This window comes from Pararge aegeria, chromosome 4, assembly GCF_905163445.1.
Source record: "Pararge aegeria chromosome 4, ilParAegt1.1, whole genome shotgun sequence".
Taxonomy (NCBI): domain Eukaryota; kingdom Metazoa; phylum Arthropoda; class Insecta; order Lepidoptera; family Nymphalidae; genus Pararge; species Pararge aegeria.
In genome coordinates this window covers 11,760,115-11,783,290 of record NC_053183.1, presented here as the reverse complement: position 1 = coordinate 11,783,290, position 23,176 = coordinate 11,760,115, and the positions used below count along the sequence as shown (strand labels likewise).

Below are 23,176 nucleotides of genomic sequence, written 5' to 3'. Positions count from 1 at the left end.
ACATGGTTATAATCTTTCAGAATACACCCACTCGCATGCAAGCACAAGCTAAAAATCCCTACCTCCTATATGTCTAGCAATAGGACGTTAATAGGCTGAGGGTAATGAACATATTGGAATTATGTCGACGATACTATATATAAGCAATAGGGTCATGAAATGCAATAAACCTGCTAAGTACTTCATTGATAAAAACAACTTTTTCTTGATTCGTTCCTACAAACCATCGTACTGAATGATTTAATACCTAATAATAATAAAGAAATTCCAGTCATTAGCGAAGTCATGATGTCGTTATATCCGTAGCACAATATAGAGACACTTAAACTTTCATTACTCAACTGTAATTAGTTTTATTTTTCCCCGTTTACTACCACACAATTATTGCAGCAAGCTAATGTCGTATGTACTGGATAACCTTCTCATTTAATATATAATTGTACTAATTTTAACATAATTTACAGTTGTACATTTATTTTAACGGTTATGACGTTCATGGGTCGCCGCATGTGTTCAGGGTGGGGTCACGCTCTAAAAAACCCCGCGACAGTTCGAGTCCCGCACCTGCATTTGCAAGAATATCTAGCCCAGGTAAGTCTCGGAAGTATATTTAATATGTTATTATAATTATGTAATATGTTAGTATTGAAAGATCACAGATAAATAAATATAAAACATTGTTGCCCACTACTTCTTTTAAATGCCGCGGGAACAGTTTTAGTAGGCTTATAAATATCCAATTTCCGTCTCCAGGATATACATATATGCTCTCTTGCTGCATCATGAAAAACTTCGGCAAGATCGATTAAGCCGTTAAGCCATGCTTATTGAAGCAAAAGCTATTTGTTGGAGATAAAAAGTATCGTAATGTCCCTACAAAGTGCAAAGACTAAATCCATATGAAACAAATAAGAAACACTAAAGTTCATCGTTCGCGGTTATGGGAACTGTTTGTTTTCTTGGGATAACTATTTTATAACCTACGTGCTCGATGCATTAATAATTTCGAAGTCGATATTTCGTGCAAAAAAAACTACTAAGTATTCCCTTACTTCTCTTACTGGAAATTGATGTTTTTCTAGAACTAAAAGTAGCCTTTATGACGGGAGCAGTCCTTTCAAAAATCTGTACGCAAATGCGGTTGCTTAGCACTTTCGCATTTATAATTAAATATTAACTAAATTCAAGTGAGGATAATTAAGTATAGCTTCCTCCGTACTCATCATCTTTAATAATTTATTTTCAGTGACGAGATTAAGATCGGAAAGTCCACATAATAACTACAATTTGTATGATTCAAACACAAAGCACACGAGCTCAATTGACAGACGCGAGGAGCGTCGGAATTCAACCGACTATTACAAGTCCTCATACGGCCCCGATATCAAAGATAAGACCTACGACGTCACAGACTCATTTTCTAATTCGAGGCTTAACAAACGTGAGAATTATATCACATACGATGACAGTCCTAGAAATAGAACAGCAAGTCCAATAACATCAAAACATCTGGGAAACGGGTCGAGGCTCGACTTCGGTCGATCAAGTAGTCCATATAGAGCTGGTAGTCCGTACAGAGCGACCAGTCCTATCGGGCGAACAAGTCCGTTAACGAGAAAAGACAGCCCTTTGAATAGAACGGCTAGTCCAATTAATCGGTACGTGAACATGTCTGATTTTAAAAACTGCGGTTCGTTAGCTACTGTATTTTTTCGAATATTTTTAAATTGTCACTAGCTTCAAACCGTTTCGGCGATTTCCGGAATTGGCAGTGTCCACCCCCGTGCCTTGGAGAGCACGTTATGTGTCGATCTCAACTGCCAACTATTATGAGCTGTTAGTGATAATAATTGGTAACCAGCCCGCATTGGAGCAGCAAGGTGGGCCAATGCTCTAGAACCCTCTCATTTGATAGAGGAGGCATGTATCAAGCACTGGGATGCTGATAAGCTGATGATATTATTTAATAATATACTAATTGCCCTTTTTAACCGACTTCAACAAAAGGAGGAGGTTCTCAAAATTGTTACCTTAGAATTTATTAAAATTCCTTTTTTTTTAAATGGTATAAATGGTATACATCGTACGTTTATTTTGTTAATTTTTTGTTTGATTATTTTTAGTCATTACCATTTTGATAATATAAATAACACAAAATAAACGTCAGTAATTTAGATTTCACATGGTAAGTTATAAACAATAAGAATAAATGAATTTTCTTTACTGTAGATATAAGACATAATATGATTCAAGAGCTAGGCGCTTATTTAGCACAACTGGTAAGTCTAGCCGTACAAGGCAATAAATAGTGCCGTTTTGGGAACCTTGCCCATAAGTAAACATTTGGACTGTATTCTTCCTAGCACCTAAGTTATTATTTATAAATATTTCAAATTTAATGTATGATGTAGCAATTCGTTCACGTTTTGCTCCGACACCGGAGCTTAACAATTATTCATGGTAAAGTCAACTTTGTATCACATCCCCTGAGGATGCTCCAAACGAAACGTGCGTAGAGAGTACATTGCCGAAGATCTGTTTGGTGTGGAGTATAAATATTAAAGAAATCTCCTGCTTTTCGTGAAGTATAGCAAATTAAGATTAATTTTCAAAGTAAAGCATACTTATGTCCAAAATGTATGTAATGTATGTATGCTTATCTTGAACAGAGTGAGCAGCCCTACGGATAGGTATAGTCCTGTAACAACGACGAAGCGTGTGGTAGAGAAACGCTCAAACTATAAAGTGTACAGTTCATACAGCGGCTCCCAGGATAATCTTGACCACAGCAGCCCATTATCCTCATTAGAAACGGATCGGATCAAACGTTACGGGAGTCCGAGTAAGTAACCAATAAAATAAAGATTTTAAAGCAATGTTTTTGTTAGTAAGTAATTTAATTTAATTGAAATTAAACAGGCACAGCAGATACAGGTGATCCCGGTGGAAAACCTGGTGGATATAAAGCAAAAAATGATTCTTGGGATTCAGTTGAAAAAACTAGGCAGATGTTTGGTAACAATAGGTAAGCTTATTTTTGATTCAAAAGACGAGAGAAACCTCAATACGAACTCCTTCCATTTGACTGGGCCCAAAAGCATGAATTTCGACTTGTGGACAATCCCAAATTAACTTGCTTCTCTTCCGTTTATAAAATCTATAACCTTAATCGGTCTTAATTGTTTCGTGGCACATTTTTGTCGGTAGGGTGTTAACCAGCCACGGACGACGCTTCTCACGGACCAGATTTTTTTTAAACCTCCGCAACTAGCTCTGGTCGTGAGTGATAGTCTAAGATAATAGCGTGCTAACCTTATTATGTCTAACTAGCTTCTGCCCGCGACTACTACGTGGACTTCAAATTTGGGTCTAAAGCTTCGCTCGATACCAATTTTTAATCTTACTACGGTAACTTTTGAGAGATCGGTGGAAAAAGTACGTGTCCTTTTCCATAGCATAGATGAAGTGCATACCAAATTTCAAGGCTGTCTGCCCGCGGCTTAGCTCGTTAACAATTTTATAATATTATATGCTTCTACTTCAGCTTTATATATCCTACTAGCCGTTTCCAGCCCGCTTCGCTGGGCGAATTGAAAAAGGAAATAAATTACATTTTATGTTTCATTTTTATTTATTTTTTTCATATTTTTATTATTCTCCTTTTTTTTTATTTTTGTATAAACATAAATAGGCCCCGCGGATAGAACTGTAAGCATCGATATTGTTTAGACTTACTCAAATTCCAAATTCCATCGATTTAGCCTGTATCTTTCATCCAGGTGATTTTTCTCACTAATATTCATTGTAACTTTCAATGTGCAATCATTATAACATTTCCGTGCCTTTCTTACAAAAATTAATAATAATTGACATGAAGAAAAAAATTTGAAATGAGCATTGAAAGTTTAAGTTAAAGTCATTGCAAGTCTCATATGTGAAGTTGAAATCTGTCTAGGTTCAAGTGCGACGAATTTTCTGTTAACTAAAATTTTCTCCGTGACATAAATTTTTTATAGAAAATTAATTGTGCATGTTTTTTATGAATTCTATTGGAATAAGTAACTAAATTTCTTTTCCACATCTCATGTGCTTGGAAAAGGCATTCATTTTAATCTGTTACATTTCCGCGATCCCGCAATAAAAGAATTCGTCGGTTATGTAGTCTGCAAAAGTAAAATGAATGTAAAATTCTTAGTCCGTTGATTGGATAGCTACATGTAAAGTTAAGTTTTTGAAACCTCTCAATGACTTTTTCTCCGCTGCCAAAAAGACGATTGTTGTAAGGAAATACACGAATATCCCTACATACACGAAGATCCCCACCAAATTTGGAGTCTGTAGAAGTTACAGGTTAGAAATAAAAATTTTAGATTTTAACACCCACCCCCGCAATTCCTGTCGGAAGTAGACTTTATTGAAATCCATTTTGAGATGTTCTTTATGTGAATAATAAAAGATTCCTACCATATTTAGAATTTTTAGAAGCTATATTTCGAAATTGAAATTTTTTATTGTTAACACTCACCCCCGCGAACCTTATTGGAGGTGATTCATTGTAAAATCCGCTCGAAGATCATTTTTATATTACATATAGAACACTCTCACTAAATTTGGAGTCTATAGGAGCTATCGCTTGGAAATTGAAAATTTTCATTTTTAACGCCCCCGCAATCTTCTTTGGGGTGGGATATCGTAAAATTTGTTCATAAATCATTTTTACATCACTTATAGAAAATTCCTAAAAAATTTGGAGCTTGTAGGAGCTTTAGCTGGAAAATTAAAAATATTAATTGTTAATACCCACCCCCGCAACCCCCTGTGGGATGAGCTATCGTAAAATTCGTTCATAGCCTATTTCTACACCTCTTACAGAAGATTCCTACCAAATTTGAAGTCTATAGGAGCTATAGTTTAAAAACGGGAATTGTTCATTGTTAACGCCCACGCAATCCCCTTTGGGGAATGAATTTCTTAAAATCTATTCATAGCTGACCATTCCAACCAAGTTTCACGTTTCTAAGTCTTATGGTTCCCGAGATTTCGTGGTGAGTGACTATATAGATGGGAATTCTTCGATTATCATCGAAATTTTTAACTTTTTATCGGGCTTTTTTAAAATTTTCTTACATACAAAACTTTCTCCTGACAATTCTGAAGATAAAAAAAAAGCCCAATTGGTCCAGCCGTTCTCCACTACCGTGAGTAGATTCTTAGCTGAATGTAAAATACCATAATCCGTTTAATACACTCTGTTGAAATCCATGAAAACAAAAGAATCAAGAGAAAATGCTTATCTTTTATTTTTATTAGCGGGATAAATGTTCATAAAAGTAAAACAGCAATAAAAAAATGAAGGAATGTTGGAATTCAAAAAATAGATAGCCATAAACCATCTAGGAAAAATTTCGCATCGAATGGTGGTAGTTTCATGTCGATACGATCAGTGGTTTAGGCGTGATTGAGCCTCAAACGAAGACCATTTTCATTATATATATATAGATTAATTTTATAATATTTAATAGGATATATAAAGCTGAAGAATTTGTTTGTTTGTTTACTTGAACGCGATATTCTACTACTGGTCCGATTAAAGAATTCTTTCAGTGTTGGATAGCCCATTTATTGAGGAAGGCTATAAGCTATATATCATTACGCTCAGACTAAAAGAAGCATAGCATCAATGAAGAAGGTTTCGATATTGGGGTTTTTTTTTTTAAAGCTTCCGCTGGGTGCGCTGCGTAAACATTTAACGTTTCGTTAAAATCAGGTACAACTAAGTTATTCCTCTTTAAATGTGCTAAAGAAAAGTCCGCAACAGCATATGTCTATCTTTTAAGGTTGACTTATACGCGGACGTAGTCACGAGAGACCGCTAGTCTTATATCAAAGCCATACCAATAAACTGTTTCTACGTCTTTGTCAATAGGCAAAGAATCGAAACCAGGACCTTCCAATATGTATAAGACTCACACAACGCTCCCCACTGCTCCAGGATAGTTAGCAAATATATATTTCAGAATATATTTATTTTAGAAAATGCTTAGCCGGAGTTATATTTTGAGTGAATGTTAAATGTTATTTTCATTACTCTATAAAATATTGCTTTTGCAGTTTGGATTCATCTGGTGAACGCTTTGGACTAAACACGCTGGACCGCGAAACTCAAAGGAACACACAACTGAACAAGTTCAGCGATTTCTCGCGCGACTCCTTCAACAAACACCTCGACCGGTTGGTCGATGAGGCTGAATCGGATACTTATACGAGCCGCGTAAGTATACCCTTCCGTTAGAAATTACGATAATTGATTGTACGTAAACGGTGATACCTCAGATAAATCAAGTTGGTGAGACAAGGAGGGGATGGTTAACACAGAATTTGACTTAGGCAACATGGGCGGCGTTCGGGTAACTTCATGGCATGTTTTCGCCCAAAATCCCTCAGTACCTGAAATTTACGAGCATTGAATTACCAGTTATGGCTTAAGGCACTTAAATTTACTCACAATGGGCCTGAAAAAGCGCAGTCATCAAGCACTACGTTCAAAGTTGGATAGAAGCAGGCGTTACTATACTCCGCAAAAAGCAGCTAAACTAAATGAGTTGCTAAGCCAAATTTTTTTTTTTAACTCTTTATTTGTACACCACTATTAAGATAGTAAATAAAAGAACAATAGAAATACGTAGAATACAAAAGCCTTATCGCGTAGTAGCGATCTCTGCCAGGCAACCTTTGGATTAGGGCAAGATGAGCGAGTGCGGTGAATACGCAAGTGAACCCCGTGCTCTCACTTATAGGGCTATCGAGGGACACACAGAGTTTTTAGTGGGTGCAAGTCCCACATAACTACTAGGAGTGGTATGCGTCAGGCATTTTCTCTGTATAAGAAAAAAAAAAAACAAGAAAAAAAAAAAAAAAAAAAATTTGATTCGTCATAAGATGCTTTCACCGCGTTTTTAAATGTTACAAGCGATTTTGCCTCACGTATATTTTGTGGGAGCGCATTCCACAATTCAGAAATGGGATTAGGCGGGGCATTTACTCGTAGCTCAAAGGAGACGAGGACGTTGGGCTCTAAGGTACTGGAGTGTGACCTCGCACCGGAACTTATCGAGTTTTTCTATGGGCTTCTGTATTTTGAAGAATAGAAGCCTATTACTTGTCACGGTATAATTAGATGTAGTTTAATTATTATTTACAAATAATCTCAATTTTATTGTAATGTATGAGATTATGAGGCGTGCACTTTTGGATTTTCCAACTATTTAATTTTAACTACACTATAAGTACCAAAATTAGATCTCTGTCATATCTCTATTAAATAAAGATGACAAGATTTGTGCGTTACCTATCTTACCTACGCACCAAATTAATAATCGATGTAATCCAAAATATTCAGATCGTAAAGTTCACGAAGTGGTCTAAGAGTTAGTCAAGCCATTTTTATCAACACACGAAACAATAGCGAGCGATGCGATCACATTATTTTAAAATAGATTAATATTAATTTCAGAAATAAGTAAATGGTCACATACATGATTTAAATATTTTATATGACTGTTAGATTATTTCCATGTTTACTTTATCTTAATAATATAATAATATTCGCCAAAGTAGCGTTAGGTAAATATCTACTCTAAACAAATCGCGCAACTAAACGATCGACATATCAAATTGACCGCCAAAGACCCCTACTCTTTCTGTGTGGGAAAACTTTGCTTTTTAATGAAGTTATCCTCTGTAAGGGAAATGTGGTCAGACATAAATTAGTTTACTCGCCAACGTCATGTACACAAACTTCCATTTTCAGTGTAAATACTAACATAAATCGGCCTTAAGTTTCAGACTTTACAGTCAGTATTTACATTTTACACGGAACAAATAATAAATACACGGCTACAAGACCAAATAAGAAATTGTATTGCTTCTGATTTTACATTATATTTGTGAGGTTATTTACAAAGGACGAATTCTTGTATTTCGTTTCCAATTTAAACAAAACAGAAGTAAACAACTATTATTATTGTTGCTGAACTTAAAAAAACTATAAAAAAGACGTTGTTAAAAATAAAAAAGATAATAATATCTTCAACGCGTGATAGCCTAGTTGTTAGGATTTCGGCTGCACTTTCGGGGGGCCCGGCGCCCACCTCTAACTTCTCTAAGTTAGGTACGTTTTAAGAAATAAAAATATCATTTGCTTTAACATTGAAGGAAAAATCGTGATAAAATCTGCATCTGAGAGTTCCCCATAAGGTTCTCAAAGGCATGTAAAGTCCACCAATCCGCGCTGGGCTAGCATGGTGGACAATGTTCTAAATCCTTTCTAAATAAAATATTTGCATCATAATAACGATTTTTTGCAAGACCAAACTTCTCGGTCGTGGTCCGCTACTGTCCAGTGATTCCCCGCTACTCGTAACTCGATATTTGCTCACCAGGTCGGAGTCAACCATCGACGTGTTTTCCGGCGCCTTGCGCAATTTCCAAACTATAAAATCTTCGGTGACTGTTTTAACATTATTATTTTTCGATTGTCCACAGCAAGAAATCACAAAACGCGAAGTGCGAGAAAGTTCGTACGTGGTACGAGACTCCTCTTACAGCAGTGTGGAGGAGAAGCACCAGCAACAACAGCAGTCTTTTTTATCCAATAGGCCCCCCCGCGACCCAATCGGGGGGGCCTTAACTGAGACGGACGCTACACATGCCCGTTTCAGGTAAATACCAATCCTTGCACTTTTGGTTCTTTCAATATGAAGGATTTATTACAGATTAAAAATAAGTGTTGTAGAAACTGACTACTAGAATAAGATAAAAGCCATTTTATGTTTGTTTTTATACAGAGGTTATAAAGTGCATTAAATTAATCGACTGAACGAAAAAAGTTAACCTGGGTCAACTTCTGAATGAAGAACTTCCGTACCTGCGCACCTCCTCTTGAGCAACAAATTTAAGGAATACTGTTTCGTTGATCCAGTGGTTAGCATAAGTAACTACGGATCGCAAGGTCCTGGGTTCTAATTCATTTTCGGGCAATAACTTGTTGTTTGTTTGATGTTGGTATTGGGTTTATCTGTTGAAGAATTCTCATAAGCCCGTAAATTAGCGGTGTTAAACCCCGTGGCTTTGCCAGCTCATATATGAGTGCGTGGCAACCTGCCTGTGCCCAGCAATGCGACGTAAGTAAGCTGAGGGTGTGAGGATGAGATAAATCAGCGAGTCAAAGTACGTAATGATATCCTATTATATACTTCCCAATTAAAAATGTATTTTATAGGGCTCTTATTTAGGCGAACAGCATATCTACACTTAGGCACAATACCCAAAATAAATACCTAAGGGTCACAAGTAATATTACTTAATCGAGTAACGTATATTTGTATCATGTATGCTTGTGCACGAAACGTTTTAGTTTAAAAAGAAAATACTTCGAATTTTGTTGTCTTATAAATAAATTGGTACTAATGCAAGATTGAAACTGCGGTCCGGAATAAAATAAGTAGTCTATAAAGAAAATATAAAGCTCTCGAACGAAACGATATCCCGATGTTATAAATTCTCCACAATCCAACCTGCTATTGGGGCTGAACATCTTCCATTGGTCTGCTCTCAAATCGATGTTATTTATGTCTTTGTTTGATTAAATTTATCAGTGTACCGGATATACCTATCTAGCTTTAAACTACCAATGCTTTTATTTTTCACTAGCTTTTACCCGCGGCTTCACTCGCGTGGTAATTTAAAAAACTTTGCCAGGAGGAATAAGACACCGATCGTGAATACCAAACAGTACTATTTCAGGACGTTTGTGTCTCCTTTATTCAGCGTCCTTTAACTATTTTCATCCCAAAATAAAGTCGTTTGGTTTCTTTGTTAGGACGTGAATGAAGAACGATTTTTCATGTTTTTTTAATGTTCCTTTAAACCACCCTTATGGGAATTAGATGTTTTTCCAGGACCAAAAAAACTAATGCTACTCTCCGGCCTCTTAACTACTAAACTGTTTGTTTGTTGGTTTCAATAACGCAATGGATTGATGTGATATTAGTTTATAAGACGTAGAGTGACATACGCTAATACTAATCCCGAAAAAATTTACAGTTTCTGTGGAACGCTTACGCCTTCGTTTTGTCCTTCAATCACGCAGCAACAGACCAAAAGATTGACGTGATATTTGGCATAAAGATAGTTTATGATCCACATGGGCTTTTTAGTTTTTTTTATCCCGGAAAAATTCAAGCAAGCGAGAAAGAAAGCAAGCAGAAACGCTTTCCGGGTTCTTATCCCGGATAAAAATCCTACGTCCATCTACAGGATCCAAACTATAGAGTGGATTCATTTCATCTAGATCAGTGCAGTCTTGGTTAGTCTAGCATAAGTAACAACACGGTAAAAAAACACACTTTCATATTTCAAATGTCACGAATGCCGTTGTATTAGTCGGTATTTAAAAGAAATCACAATTCGATATAATATAACCCAATCCATTTATATTTAGAGGTTTTGCAGGTTTAGTGTTGATATCGAAAAGCAAAATCGATGGTTATTGTCATCTTAAAAGGTGACCGGACACCTCAGAGTGTGCATTGCTTGTACTATTACCCATTGTTGCCAAGTATTATTACATATTAAAAATACCTAACGTTTATGTTATATTAACGTGCGCTCCCGGACACACGGGTTATATAGCACCAATTTTGTAACGCTGTGCTGGTACAGATAAATATTTCTTCCATAATAAAATTTTCAGTCCACCTCGGGAATCGAACCCAGGATCTCGCAGTAGAACACGCTTACAGCCAGTTAAAGACCCATTGTTACTAATTATACGAATTGCTTACTTAAGACCGGTGTATGGGAATCCTATAATTTATTTTTTAAGTATATTATAGTTAAATCAACTCTCGGTTAACTCCCATAAAAACTTCGAAAGACAAGTTCGTTCGTTAAAAGTTAGGCTTTTAAATAAACTTTAAATATCGCGTTGCCTATTTCAACTCGGCCAATAAACATCTTATCAACGCGAGAAATATTTCTCACTTTGCCAGAATAAAGACTCAAGCTTTGAGGGTGCTTCTAAGGCTACGTTCAGATGGTAAATAACTATTCAAATTGGGATGAATAGGATTGGGTTGAGCATATATCCTTAGTGTAACATCCAAGAGTTCACTTAGGAGGGTGAAAGATGTAGCTTGAGCTTAAAGCCGACTTACGAAATTAAACATCATCATCCGCAGCTTATGCCACGTCGTCACATAACGTGCCACGTCTGAACACAGGCCTCGTTTCTCAGAGGAGAGTCGATTTTACAGTATGTACCCACAACTCTACTCCATTGCGGGATGGTGGGCTGTAACTACTATTACCACTATGATACCATATTGATTATCTTGTTCACTGAGACCAAGAGTTGACATCGCCACTACCTTATACCTATAAGCCTGTCGCGAGATACGTAATAACCCTGCGGGCTGGTAATGAAAACTACTTAACAGAAAATTTGTCCTTGAATCCTGGTTCAAGCGTCCGTCTAATCCTAGGTCGGGTATCAGGTCTCGTGACCTATAGTTGAAAATGCAAACCACTAGAACAACGAGGAAGCTCGAAATAAATATAATCAATCTTATCCAAAAGTTTGAGATAGAAATTGAAATTAGCATAGCACTACTAAATTCAAGCAACATCTGAGCATTACGGATTACCTGCAGCGGGAGTTAATGCACATTGTTTTTCAACTTAACTTCTTTCACACTTGCCCTACAGCGAGTGTTTGCAAAATTAAAATTCCTTGGTAAAACATGTAAGACTTTGAATCGAGGAAGATTAGGTTTAGAATTTAAAATTTCTCTTCAATGGCGAGCATGCAAATCTTCTTATAATAAACTCAACGTTGATCGGGCTAGCAGACTAATTAATTCTATTAAAGCACCGCCGATCACAAAGTAAACTGACTGAATCGATGACCAACAGCGCGGGCTAACAAACAATAAACTCAATAATTCTAAGTGTCGCTGATGCCCCTTAGAGCGTTTTTATTAGTTTCATGAAGTACACCAATGTATTTTACACTAAATAAAGAAAAAAAACGTTATTTACTCATTATTTTAGATTTTTTGTAATCGTTCTACCAGCATCCGGTATGATGCTGTTAGAAAGATTAGAGGTGTAGGTTTAATACATCTGACATTCTAGATTGAATCTACTTATACCACCAGCACAGCTAGCATGGGCAGGAGATAATTATCTCCCCGGGAAAAAGATAAAATTTAAACTTCTCCCAAAGCTTTATCAACTCTCAGAGCATTGACGCACAAGTGGAGATAATAACCAAATAATAAATGTGTAATAATAAACGGGGGTCTCCTATTTCTTGTTCCCGTGCTTTAGCAGGTGGACACGCTAATTATATCACCTGTTAGGGTATATAATCGGGGGATATAATTTTGCCCTGCAGGTGATAAATTAAATAAAAAGTTTATTCTTTTTATTCCGCTGAAAGTTGAGTGCAGTCACTGTGCAGTGCACACAAGTTGAGTGACTGCACTCAACTATCACTGCAATAAAAAAATCAAAAAGTCGTTCCGTCCGCACACCGCCTTATTATTTCAGCATCTTCATAACTTCTGTTCTCTTGTTGAATGTTTTATTTGTTGCAGACCAATACAAAGGGATAACAATAGAGGCGCAAGAGGAATAGTCATAAAACCGACTTACAAAGGTGTGGTGGGACAGCCTGTGGAGTTTATAGGTGGGTAAAATTTAGGCCGTTGCAATTTAGTATCTTATATATTCTTTACTTAGTTTATGCAGAAGTTTGGATGAGTATCGCTGTATTCAGTGTTACATAAAACTTAGAGATACGGACCTATCCTTGAACGTTCTTCAGGCCAGATAAGAGAGACGTTCAACGCATTTGTATAGTACTATAGTGTGTTTGTTTGTTTTAATTATTTATAGCACAATAAAATATAAATTAATAGCAAACAAACATAGAGATAAGCAAAACTTAATGCCTATTCGTGCGGCCACTGATACATTTGTCTGGTGGGAAATTTCAGCCATGGCTAGTTACCGGCTCACCACTGTACCTACCTAAAACTTCCCTTACTAACGAAGCCTATAACAGTCCACTGCTGGACTAATAGCCTCTCCCAATGGTAAGGTTTGCCCATAATCACCACGCTGGGCAGACGGATTATTGATCGAAGTAGATGGTAGTTGTATACAAAGGACACTGCTACCCGTTCTCTGTTATGTTTCCTTAGTACCCTCGTACGACACCCGCGCGAAGATGGGGATTGGTGATAACTGTATCCTGATCTGCCGTCACCACACGGATTGGTAAAATAAAGTAGCCGATTTAATCTAAATAGCGATGTGACGTATATCGTATCACTATTCAGATTAAATCGGGTACTTTATTTCCAAAATGTTTAACCTCGTTTAACAGTTTCAAAAATCAGTTTACTGCATATTCAATTGGATAGAAGCAGGCGTGACTTCGCGGAAATCCATGATAAATTATGAAAATTAAGCTTACTTTGTTATGCTCCGCGAAAAGAACATATTAGTTAGTGTCTTAACAATTATTGATTGTAAAGTCAACATCACCTGAGGATGCTCCGGTTTCGGAGCAAAACGTTCGTAAAGGGTACATTGCCGAAGACCTGTTGGGTGTGGAGTATAAGGATTAAAGAAATTATAAATCACATCATATAGATTCTCCTTCTTTTCGCAGAGTATAATATATGAGTTTACTGCATCTAAATAAAAGTCGCCATACCACACGGCATAAATAGAACGCATGAAAACCGATAAGGTAAAATATAACTTGCCAAATCCTTAACAGTTGAGCCCGTTACCATTTCCACCAGGTGAGATGGCAACGAAGGGCTAATTTGAAGGGGATTAAAAAATAAAGTACAGGTACGCAATTTTACCTTGTCTAAAAAGAGATATGATCAAAAGAATTGAAGAAACATAACGGACATAACCATAAACGGACGAACGAATTAAAATGAGTACATAAACGGACTCAAATACACCTTTCTCGGGTTTAATAAAAAATATACTCTTATCCCGGGCAAACAAAAGATTCCTACGGGAATAAGCGTAATTTCGACTACGTTCGGACAGAGTCGTAAATTATTATCACAGAAAATAATAAAACTCACCAACACATTGGTTTATTGGCAGTATATTAGCGGAGTTGTTTACGTTAAAAAAAACATTAAGAATACATTTCTCATATTAAAAATTAGTCACTAACAGTTACCCGCAAATTTCATCCGCATACAGTTTTTAACAGTAAAAAATTTTCCCACACACACTTTTATACATGCACATACACTCTGTTTGTTTTATCCAGCATTCATACAAGTACTTTATTTTAAACTAAGTGGTAAACTTTATTTTAAACTAAGTGGTAACCTAACTGCAGATGTGTCTATCTACAAATAGCTTACGCCTTTTTTAATACTCTACTATAAACCTACCAATATCCAAGAAACTCCAGCCTTATGAATCGTGCTTCAAAACAACATGAATAGACTAAAAAGAGTAAGATACTTTTAATTTTAAATTAAGTGGTAGCAGGTATTCTAACGACAACTGTTTACAATCAGCATGGGACTTTCATAAAATCTACCAATCAGAAACTCCAGCCTTTAGAGTCGTGTTTTAAAACACAACTCTTAAGACTGGAGTTTCCGGCGTTAATTTAAACTAAGTGGTGACCTAACTGCAGTTCTGTCTATGTACCTACAGCAAAACAGAACTATCATATAATCAACCAACCTCAAAAAAACTCTAGTCTATGACAATCTCTGTATATAAATTAAGTTGTGCCGTCCCCAATATTAGCGTAAGCAAACAGACATGCAGTCAAACATTTTAAAAACTCTTGTTTGGATTATGCTATCGAGTATCGACCAAGTAATCAAACCAGCTTTAAAATATTCGCTTATTCCTAAATCACAGACGGTCATATCGTTGTTAGAAAGCCTATATAACTTTCCATAAGAATTTGCATATCAATTAATGCAAGAAATATTTTTACAATCCAAGTGGTAGTTCCAGATTTTTTTACATAGAAGTTATCCCTTGACCGTTCAAGTTGTTAGTAGGCTAGCTAACCGAAAGGAGTTAAGGCAGTTATATTAAACCATATACGGTTTTTACACGCATCATACCGGAGCACTTAATCGCTTAGCGGCTCGTCTTAGTCGGTAGGGTGGTAACTAGCCACGGCCGAAACCTTCCACCAGATACAATAACTAACCTTCAAACAAAAATATCTGCATTAAAATATACGACGATTGGCGGATGCGTTGCATTGGATAGCGTTGGATATGAGGGCTGATTGGCGCAGTTTGTAGCGACCCTGCATTCTGAGCCCAAGGCCGTGGGTTCGATTCCCACTACTGGAAAATGTTTGTGTGATGAGCATGAATATTTTTCAGTGTCTGGGTGTTTATATGTATATTCTAAGTATTTATGTATATTATTCATAAAAATATTCATCAGTCATCTTAGTACCCATAACACAAGCTACGCTTACTTTGGGGCTAGATGCCGATGTGTGTATTGTCGTATTATATTTATTATTATTATTATTATACAGAAGTAATTAACACAAACAAGCTTTTTAGCTTTAGTATCTACGAAATCTGTATTTGTTTTTACGAATTGCAATACAGAAAAATTTCACCGTAAATTTTAGTTTAAAAATTAATTGAAAGTTTCATACGTGCAGTTGACGCGAGCACTGCCGGCCCCGGTCGATTGGAGCTGGAAGTTTCTGGCGGCAACGGAACTCTAGTTGCCAGTTCGGTCCGACCACTCGGCGGCAACAAGTACATAGCCGCGTTTACGCCACGCGTGGCCCGACCGCACTCGGTTCGAGTCACGTTTAATGATGAACATGTTTACGGTAAGTTTTTCAGTTTATTTAAACCTAATAGCCAGTTCCGTCCAACCACTGAGCAACATGAATATATAGCTGCGTTCAAATTACGCTGTTTTGTTCTGCACTTCGTCCGAGTCATTATTGATGATGAACGTGCTCCCAGCTCCCGTGGAGTTCTAAAGTTTATTTAAACCTGTTGGCCAGTTCGGTCCGACAACTTGGCGGCAAAAACTTACATAGCTTCGCCCACGCCACGCGTGTTTTGACCGCACTCGGTTCAATCCTTTTAATCATGAACATGTTTACGGTGAGTGTTTCAGTTTATTTTAACTTTGTGGCTAGTTCGGCCGACCACTCGGCAACTAGTACATATAGCGTTCAAATCTCGCATTTTTGGACTGCACTTGGTCAAGGTCATGATTGACACTGAACACGCTCCCGGCTCCCGTTCAGTTTTTGAGTTTACTTAAACTTAATACTCGTACCTATTGACCAGTCTGGTCCGACCACTCGGCGGCAAAAAGTTACACAGCTTCGTTCACGCCAGGCGTGGTCTGACCGCATTCAGTTTGAGTCACGTTTAACAATGAACGTGCTCCAGTTGAGTTCTTGAGATTATTTAACCTATTGGACAGTTCAGTCCAACCACTCGACAATGTTGTCTAACCGCACTGAATTTTTGTCCCGTATAACGATGAACATATTTAAGGTTAATTCTTTTAAGGTTTTTTTTTAATCATTATTATCAAACTATATCCATCCTTTCTCCGAACTATGTGCCCGGCCCATTGCCACTACAGCTTCGCGACTCGTTGAGCTATATCGTTAACTCTGGTTCTTCTACGAATCTCCACATTTCTGATTTGATCGCGTAGAGATACTCCGAGCATAGCTCTCTCCATCGCCTGCTGAGTGACTCTGAGGTAAAGCAGGTCACCAGTACTTATTTACCGCCACAGAAGAAGAAGAGCCACCAATCCGTTGTCGGCACTTTGCCGGCTTATAAGGAATTGTTTTATATGCCTCTTCCATAACCGTAAACCTTTGTTTTGAGGAAACTATTGTTACAATACTAGCAACTGCACGGCGGAACTTATCAGGTATTACTTCCGAATGGTACAAGAACATCCAGAATATGAAATTGCGACTCAGAGAACTGGCATACGACATAAGCTTATTTTAATACAGATCGCACACAACCTAACACGGCCGGGCGTAAGTTCGCGCATTTAGGTAACTACTTTGTACAAATTTCACCTATAAATAAATTCCTAAATAATTTTTCAGACAAATAAATAATTAATTCTTTGGATCGCTCCTGCTGTGCAAAATTTAATTCAATATGTTACGAACATCTGAATTTAATAAATATAAATTACACATAATATTATTCACGGTGTGCCTTACAACGTCAAGCTCTACTAAGTATGTTCTTTTAAATCATTACACTTATCTTTTAATTCACGTTTCATCATACTCAGTCAATTAGTTTCCCACTGCTGGACACAGAAAACCTAATACATAACAATGGTTAGAGGATGTTCGGCTATTCCTAGATATCAGGTTTAATGCCAAGAAACTCGCAGTACCTACCGCAGATTGAGTTTTTGTTTTACACTAACGTGGTAAATGTTTATGTGATACTAACAGTTATAATCGCAATGATTACAACCAATATCTCCTTATAATCATCATCATTTTTAAGTTGAAATTAATAGTCATTAATTAATAAATGTGTATTAATTTTACTTTTATTTATTCATTTTATTATTCTATTATTAATATTATTACTACCTCAACTAATGTTAAATGTGAAAACTTAAAAAAAAAATTATCGTATGTCTGGACAGCAATTTACGCTACAACCATATAACTGCTGAGAAATTTCAACAGTTTACTACATTATCTTTGCATGTCTACGCAACGCATCACTCCGTAATAAAATTTTAGAAAACTTTTATAAGAAAGTAATTTTGTTACGTCTCTTTGAAGCGTATAATTTGGTGCGGTTGCCCGCGTTCTAAACGAAAGCGCCGTTTTGCTTAAGAGTTCCATGCAAAACGTTTTAAGTGCTTGTAGTTATTTATATTGATCTTGGAGCTTGCACTATTCAAATTCAAAATTTCTTTATTCATTTAGGCCTATCACGGGCACTTGTGAAGCGTCCATACATATCTGTTTACATAAATGTAAGAGGATTGTGATAACTTCGTTCGCTTACCTAAATCCTAAAGCTACGAGGGTTCCAAACGCGCTCTGGTCTAAGAAGAGCCCACAACAAACTTAGAAGGGTAATAAATATCATATAACATATATTACTTGCAAAAGACCTATTTCCAGCAGTGGACGTGAATCGGTTTAGTTGATTATGATGTTGTATAAGAACCAACAAACACTTCTTTTATGACAGCGGTGGGCATGTCAAGCTAATTCAAGTCAACTTGTTACAGCTATTCGCGATCAACTTTTATATTTTCCACGTTATTTATTCCGTAATATTTTGTGGAATGTATGCTAATATTTAAAGCTGAAGAGTTCGTAAGTTTGAATGCGCTAATATTAGGAACTAGCAGAGAAATTTATTTTGCATTTGAAGTCTCTTTTTTAAGGAAAATATGGACTTTAATAAATTTTATTTCTTCTTTAATGACGCAGGCACTCTTTTTATTACATTTGTCCAATCTATATTTACTCTTACGTCATATTATTCTGGCGGGAGGCTTCGGCCGTGGCTATTTAGCGCCCTAGCGACAAAGACGTGCCGCTAAGCGATTTAGATTTAGTCTGCATCGTCACTTACCTAGCAGCTGATATTGCAGTCAAGGGCCGACTTGTAGGTAGGTACATCTTATTACACACAATTGACTTTCTACAACATGTTAAACCTAGCAATTTCTTATATATATTCTCAATACCTATATTAATAAAAGAGATTAAGTCCAAGTCTAAAAATATCTTTATTCAAGTAGGCATAAGTGGCACTTTTGATGCGTATTACATGAGAATTACACGGTGGTGAGATGATGTCGATAACAATATTCGTAAAACTTAAGCTACAAGGGTTTCAAACGCGTTCTGGTCTAAGAAATACAACAAACTTAGCCACAACAAGCTTAGCCGGTCGTTTTTCTTTGTTATTACCATCTCACATTGTCATTTAACATTATTAGAAGAGAAACCTGGTTAGAGCAATTATTCATACCTAAGTTTTGTTATCGATTACGTAGTCCTTTATACTATAACTAGCTGACCCGCGCAACATCGGTTATTAGAGGTTTAAATATCGCCCGCTGGCGGCCCACTGCATTTTGACTCGAAATATCAGCTACTACTTTACCAAATTGTATTTAAATCCGTTCAGTAGTTCTCATGTGAAGCCCGGACAGACAGACACACAGACAAAAAATCAATAAAAATCAGTATTGGATCAGTATAGATAGGACTTTTCTTTAAGCTTACGTTTAATTAACAATTTTTTTTTTCATTTAGTTCGTTTAAGTATGTAAGTAATCAGAATAATTAGACTTTAGCTTTTCATTTACAGGAAATTACCTTTATTATCTTGCTAATGATGTTTAAGTGCTTTCTTAACTTGAAACGACGTCGATTTCGTAAACTCACTTGTAATTACCTTCTCTGGGATTCTGTTGCTGAAATAAGAGAAAGTAATAAGCTGAAATAAGTGACAAATTATTTGTCTGTCGGTATGCTTGTGTAACCTTAAGTTTGTTAAACCTTTGTAGTTCGAAAACATTCAATTTAAATCGATAGATATATCTGCAACAAAAAATGTAATATTTATTTATTTGATGCCACTGTAAATGCGAAAGTGCGTTTGTTATGTTTGTTTGTTTCTCCTTCCTTAACGCCCTAACTAAGAAAACAGCCTACTTGATTTTTGGCATAGAGTTAGTTGAAAAGGTGGACAGTAACATAGGTTACTATATATCCCAGGAAAATAATAAATAGATGATAAATAATAAAACAATCAGGAAAACTACTTAAATAGTTAGGTAATACAAGAAATAATAATAAATATACTACGACAATACACACATGGCCATCTAGCCCCAAAGTAGGCGTAGCTTGTGTTATGGGTACTAAGATAGTTGATGAATATTTTTTTATGAATATAATACACATAAATACTTATAATATACAAATAAACACCCAGACACTGAAAAACAATCATGTTCATTACACAAACATTTCCCAGTTGTGGGAATCGAACCAAGGGTCGCTGCCCACTGCGCCAGTCGGCCGTCAAAAATATGTTTTCGTCATATACTTTTTATTTTGCCACTCTCGTAACTTAGGCCACTCTAGCGATACCTAATTTATCAACATAAAAAGACTTTATAGGTCGGTTGATCAGTTTGAGTCCTGATATGCTGATGGCCAACGACTTCAGCTCATTGTACATTCGTGTATTACATACATTAATTAATACATACATTCTTAACTGAGCTTAAAAGTTTTTTTAATTCAATTAAAAGATATTACCATTTTTCTGCTAAACAGAGGTGCTAAAACAGAGATATACTTCTCTCGTAACATCGAATTACGACTTTTACGAAGTGGCTTCTTCAATTTTATTAGGTATTTAATTTCATATTATTTTTGGTTCAAAAGCAGAAACAAAGTTTCAGTACAAATGTGCCGAACTAAAAATATGAGGCGTAGGTACAATAAATCTCCTGCGGATCTCCTCTTCGTGGGCCTAATGGACGGGAGCCCGGTGTGAAAATGTTTATGACGACCAGGCGCAGTAGTGAGTGTTGTGATCTTATAAGTGGGAGGCCCCGGGTTCTATCAGGAATTTAGAATTTCTAAAGTCACAGTCAAATATTTCTTTATTCAAGTAGGCACATAGATGGCACTTTTGATGCGTACATTACATGTAAAATATGGTATAGTAGTGAGTTCAGACGCGTTAACTAAATTTGTAATCTTAAAACTAAAGCTACTAGAGTTCCAAACTCTATTCTGGTCTGGTGGGGGCTTAGATCGTGGCTAGTTACCACCCTACCGACGAATACTCCCCGCAAAGCTATTTAGCGTTCCGGTACGATACCGCGTAAAAACCGATTCGTTTTTTTTTAATTCCTAACTTCGCACTAGACTACATCAGGTTAGATTGCAGTCGGGGTCTGACTTTAGTAAAATAAAAAAAAAATCTACAAAGAGTAAGCTCACACATTTTTACAAAGCGACAAGATTGACATTTCAATGGAACACTAAAAAACTAAAATAGACCGAACCCATTCCAGAAGAATTAATCTCGATTGATCCAATCTATTTCAATTTTTAGCTGGGTACATTCGATACCGCAATTTTTAAACAGCAGTAACTATAGGGCACGACTTCATCTCTGTAGAATTAATTTGTTAATTTAGGATATTTAATATACCTTTATTTCAATGTTTAGCAAAATCGGTTTAGTCATTGAGGCTTTTAGAAGTAATAAAGATTTTAATGTAGAAATTTCAATATTAGCTGTTAGGTTTAAAAATAGTAAGTAAAAGTTTTGCACCACGTGATACTAAGTAACGATGTGCTTATATTAAACCAATACACCTAAATAATGACAAAAATGCGCCTGCAGACCTTTTAACTCAAACCACCGACTTATAAGACAACTTACACGACTTTATCCAAGAAGTCGACAAAATATAATTAATAATCTTGAAAATCCAATAAAGCTCTTGGTACGTTGCTCAAAACTAATTTAATTTCAAATTAATAAGGCGCAGAACACCCTACATTGACAGACAGCGAAAATATAGAAAGCATTATGAACTTTTCGAAGGCTAAAAGCATTAATATAAACAGACATGAGTATAATATTCGAATAAATTTTCGACTGACAGAAAATTCATCGTTAAAATAAATCCTTTAACGTTAATGTTATTTTATTAGCCTTTCATTATCTAAAGTCTATATTGAAAGCGAGACAGTGCTTTCCTGATATTAATATTTTCAGTTTATAGATTCAGCAAGGCAAAAGTATCTACAAGTTCCTTGGTACGTTACGTACAAAATGTGTGCATCAGGTGTTATCTATTCACCTATTTGAATAAAGATATTATTGACTTTGACTTTGGTAGCGTATTATGGATATATCTAGATAATTTCCTTGGTCATATTTTAGTAGGTTACTTAAAATCTATCTCTAACTGATGCTCGCTAGTTTCCGCGTTGCTTTTGGCTAAACTAAACAGTATTGCATGTCCATCTTCAGGCTAAAAACTGTGTTTTTTGTACACCTAACCGAATGAAATTATAAACAAAACACATTTTATAACAAAAAGGCCCTATCGCTAAAAAGCTATCTCAAGTTCATATAATTATTGTATTATCAGGCCGCCCAACTAAGAAAAGGAAAAAAAACAGAAGGGATGCAAACTTGTGCCAAATTTATCAAGAGCTGTGCACTTGTTGAGGCATGAATATTTGAGATTACATTAATGATAAAAAATAAATAAATAAATATACTACGACAATACACACATCGCCAACTAGTCCCAAAGTAAGCGTAGCTTGTGTTAGGGGTACTAAGATAACTGTTGAATATTTTTTATTAATAATATACATAATTACTAATAACTACTATAAACACCCAGACACTGAAAAACATTCATGTTCATCACACAAATATTGTCCAGTTGTGGGAATTGAACCCACGGCCTAGGACTCAGAAAGCAGAGTCGCTACCCACTGCGCCAATCGGCCGTCAAAAAAATAGCCTGGCAATTTATTGTTCTAACATCAAACTAGATACTGACTTAGCGCTAAGTGACGATGGGAGATGATATGCAGAAATACACGAGGATGCATTACAAGAAACATACTCGTTTTTGGCTTCTTAGACGATTGTACGTTTGGACATTACGAAGATTTATTAGTTAGTCAATACTTTCAGAAAATTACCAGTAATAACCCTCACTACTATAGATAGTTGTTTTAAGTATGAATGAAATTAAAATTTTAATGATGAATTTCTTATATAAGCTAAATCTTTTTCTCATAACTTGGTTGGAATATACTTAAGTAGGAAATATATGATCACTTCTGCTTTCAAAGAGAAAAAAAACTACATCAGAAGGTTCATTCGTTTTGGAGCAACGTTGCTACAAACCGACACACATAAACTTATAACACACCTTTTCCGGCGTTGGGGGTTAAAAAATTGGTAACATGAGTATCACTGTACAAAGTGAATATAATATATAACACAACACAATGCGTATTCATTGTTACGGCAAA

General features: G+C 36.1%; 1 protein-coding gene across 3 annotated transcripts in view; it reads left to right on the top strand.

The window, feature by feature from the left end:
* Positions 1–23,176, top strand: part of LOC120637660 (filamin-A) — a 123,780-nt gene that overhangs the window by 42,713 nt on the left and 57,891 nt on the right. For all 3 annotated transcript variants that reach the window (XM_039909587.1, XM_039909585.1, XM_039909586.1), the window contains exons 13-20: positions 465–591; positions 1,247–1,658; positions 2,670–2,842; positions 2,920–3,025; positions 6,112–6,271; positions 8,545–8,720; positions 12,660–12,751; positions 15,758–15,934. In XM_039909587.1, the coding sequence (XP_039765521.1) occupies positions 465–591; positions 1,247–1,658; positions 2,670–2,842; positions 2,920–3,025; positions 6,112–6,271; positions 8,545–8,720; positions 12,660–12,751; positions 15,758–15,934 (1,423 nt within the window). The remainder of the gene's footprint in view (positions 1–464; positions 592–1,246; positions 1,659–2,669; positions 2,843–2,919; positions 3,026–6,111; positions 6,272–8,544; positions 8,721–12,659; positions 12,752–15,757; positions 15,935–23,176) is intronic.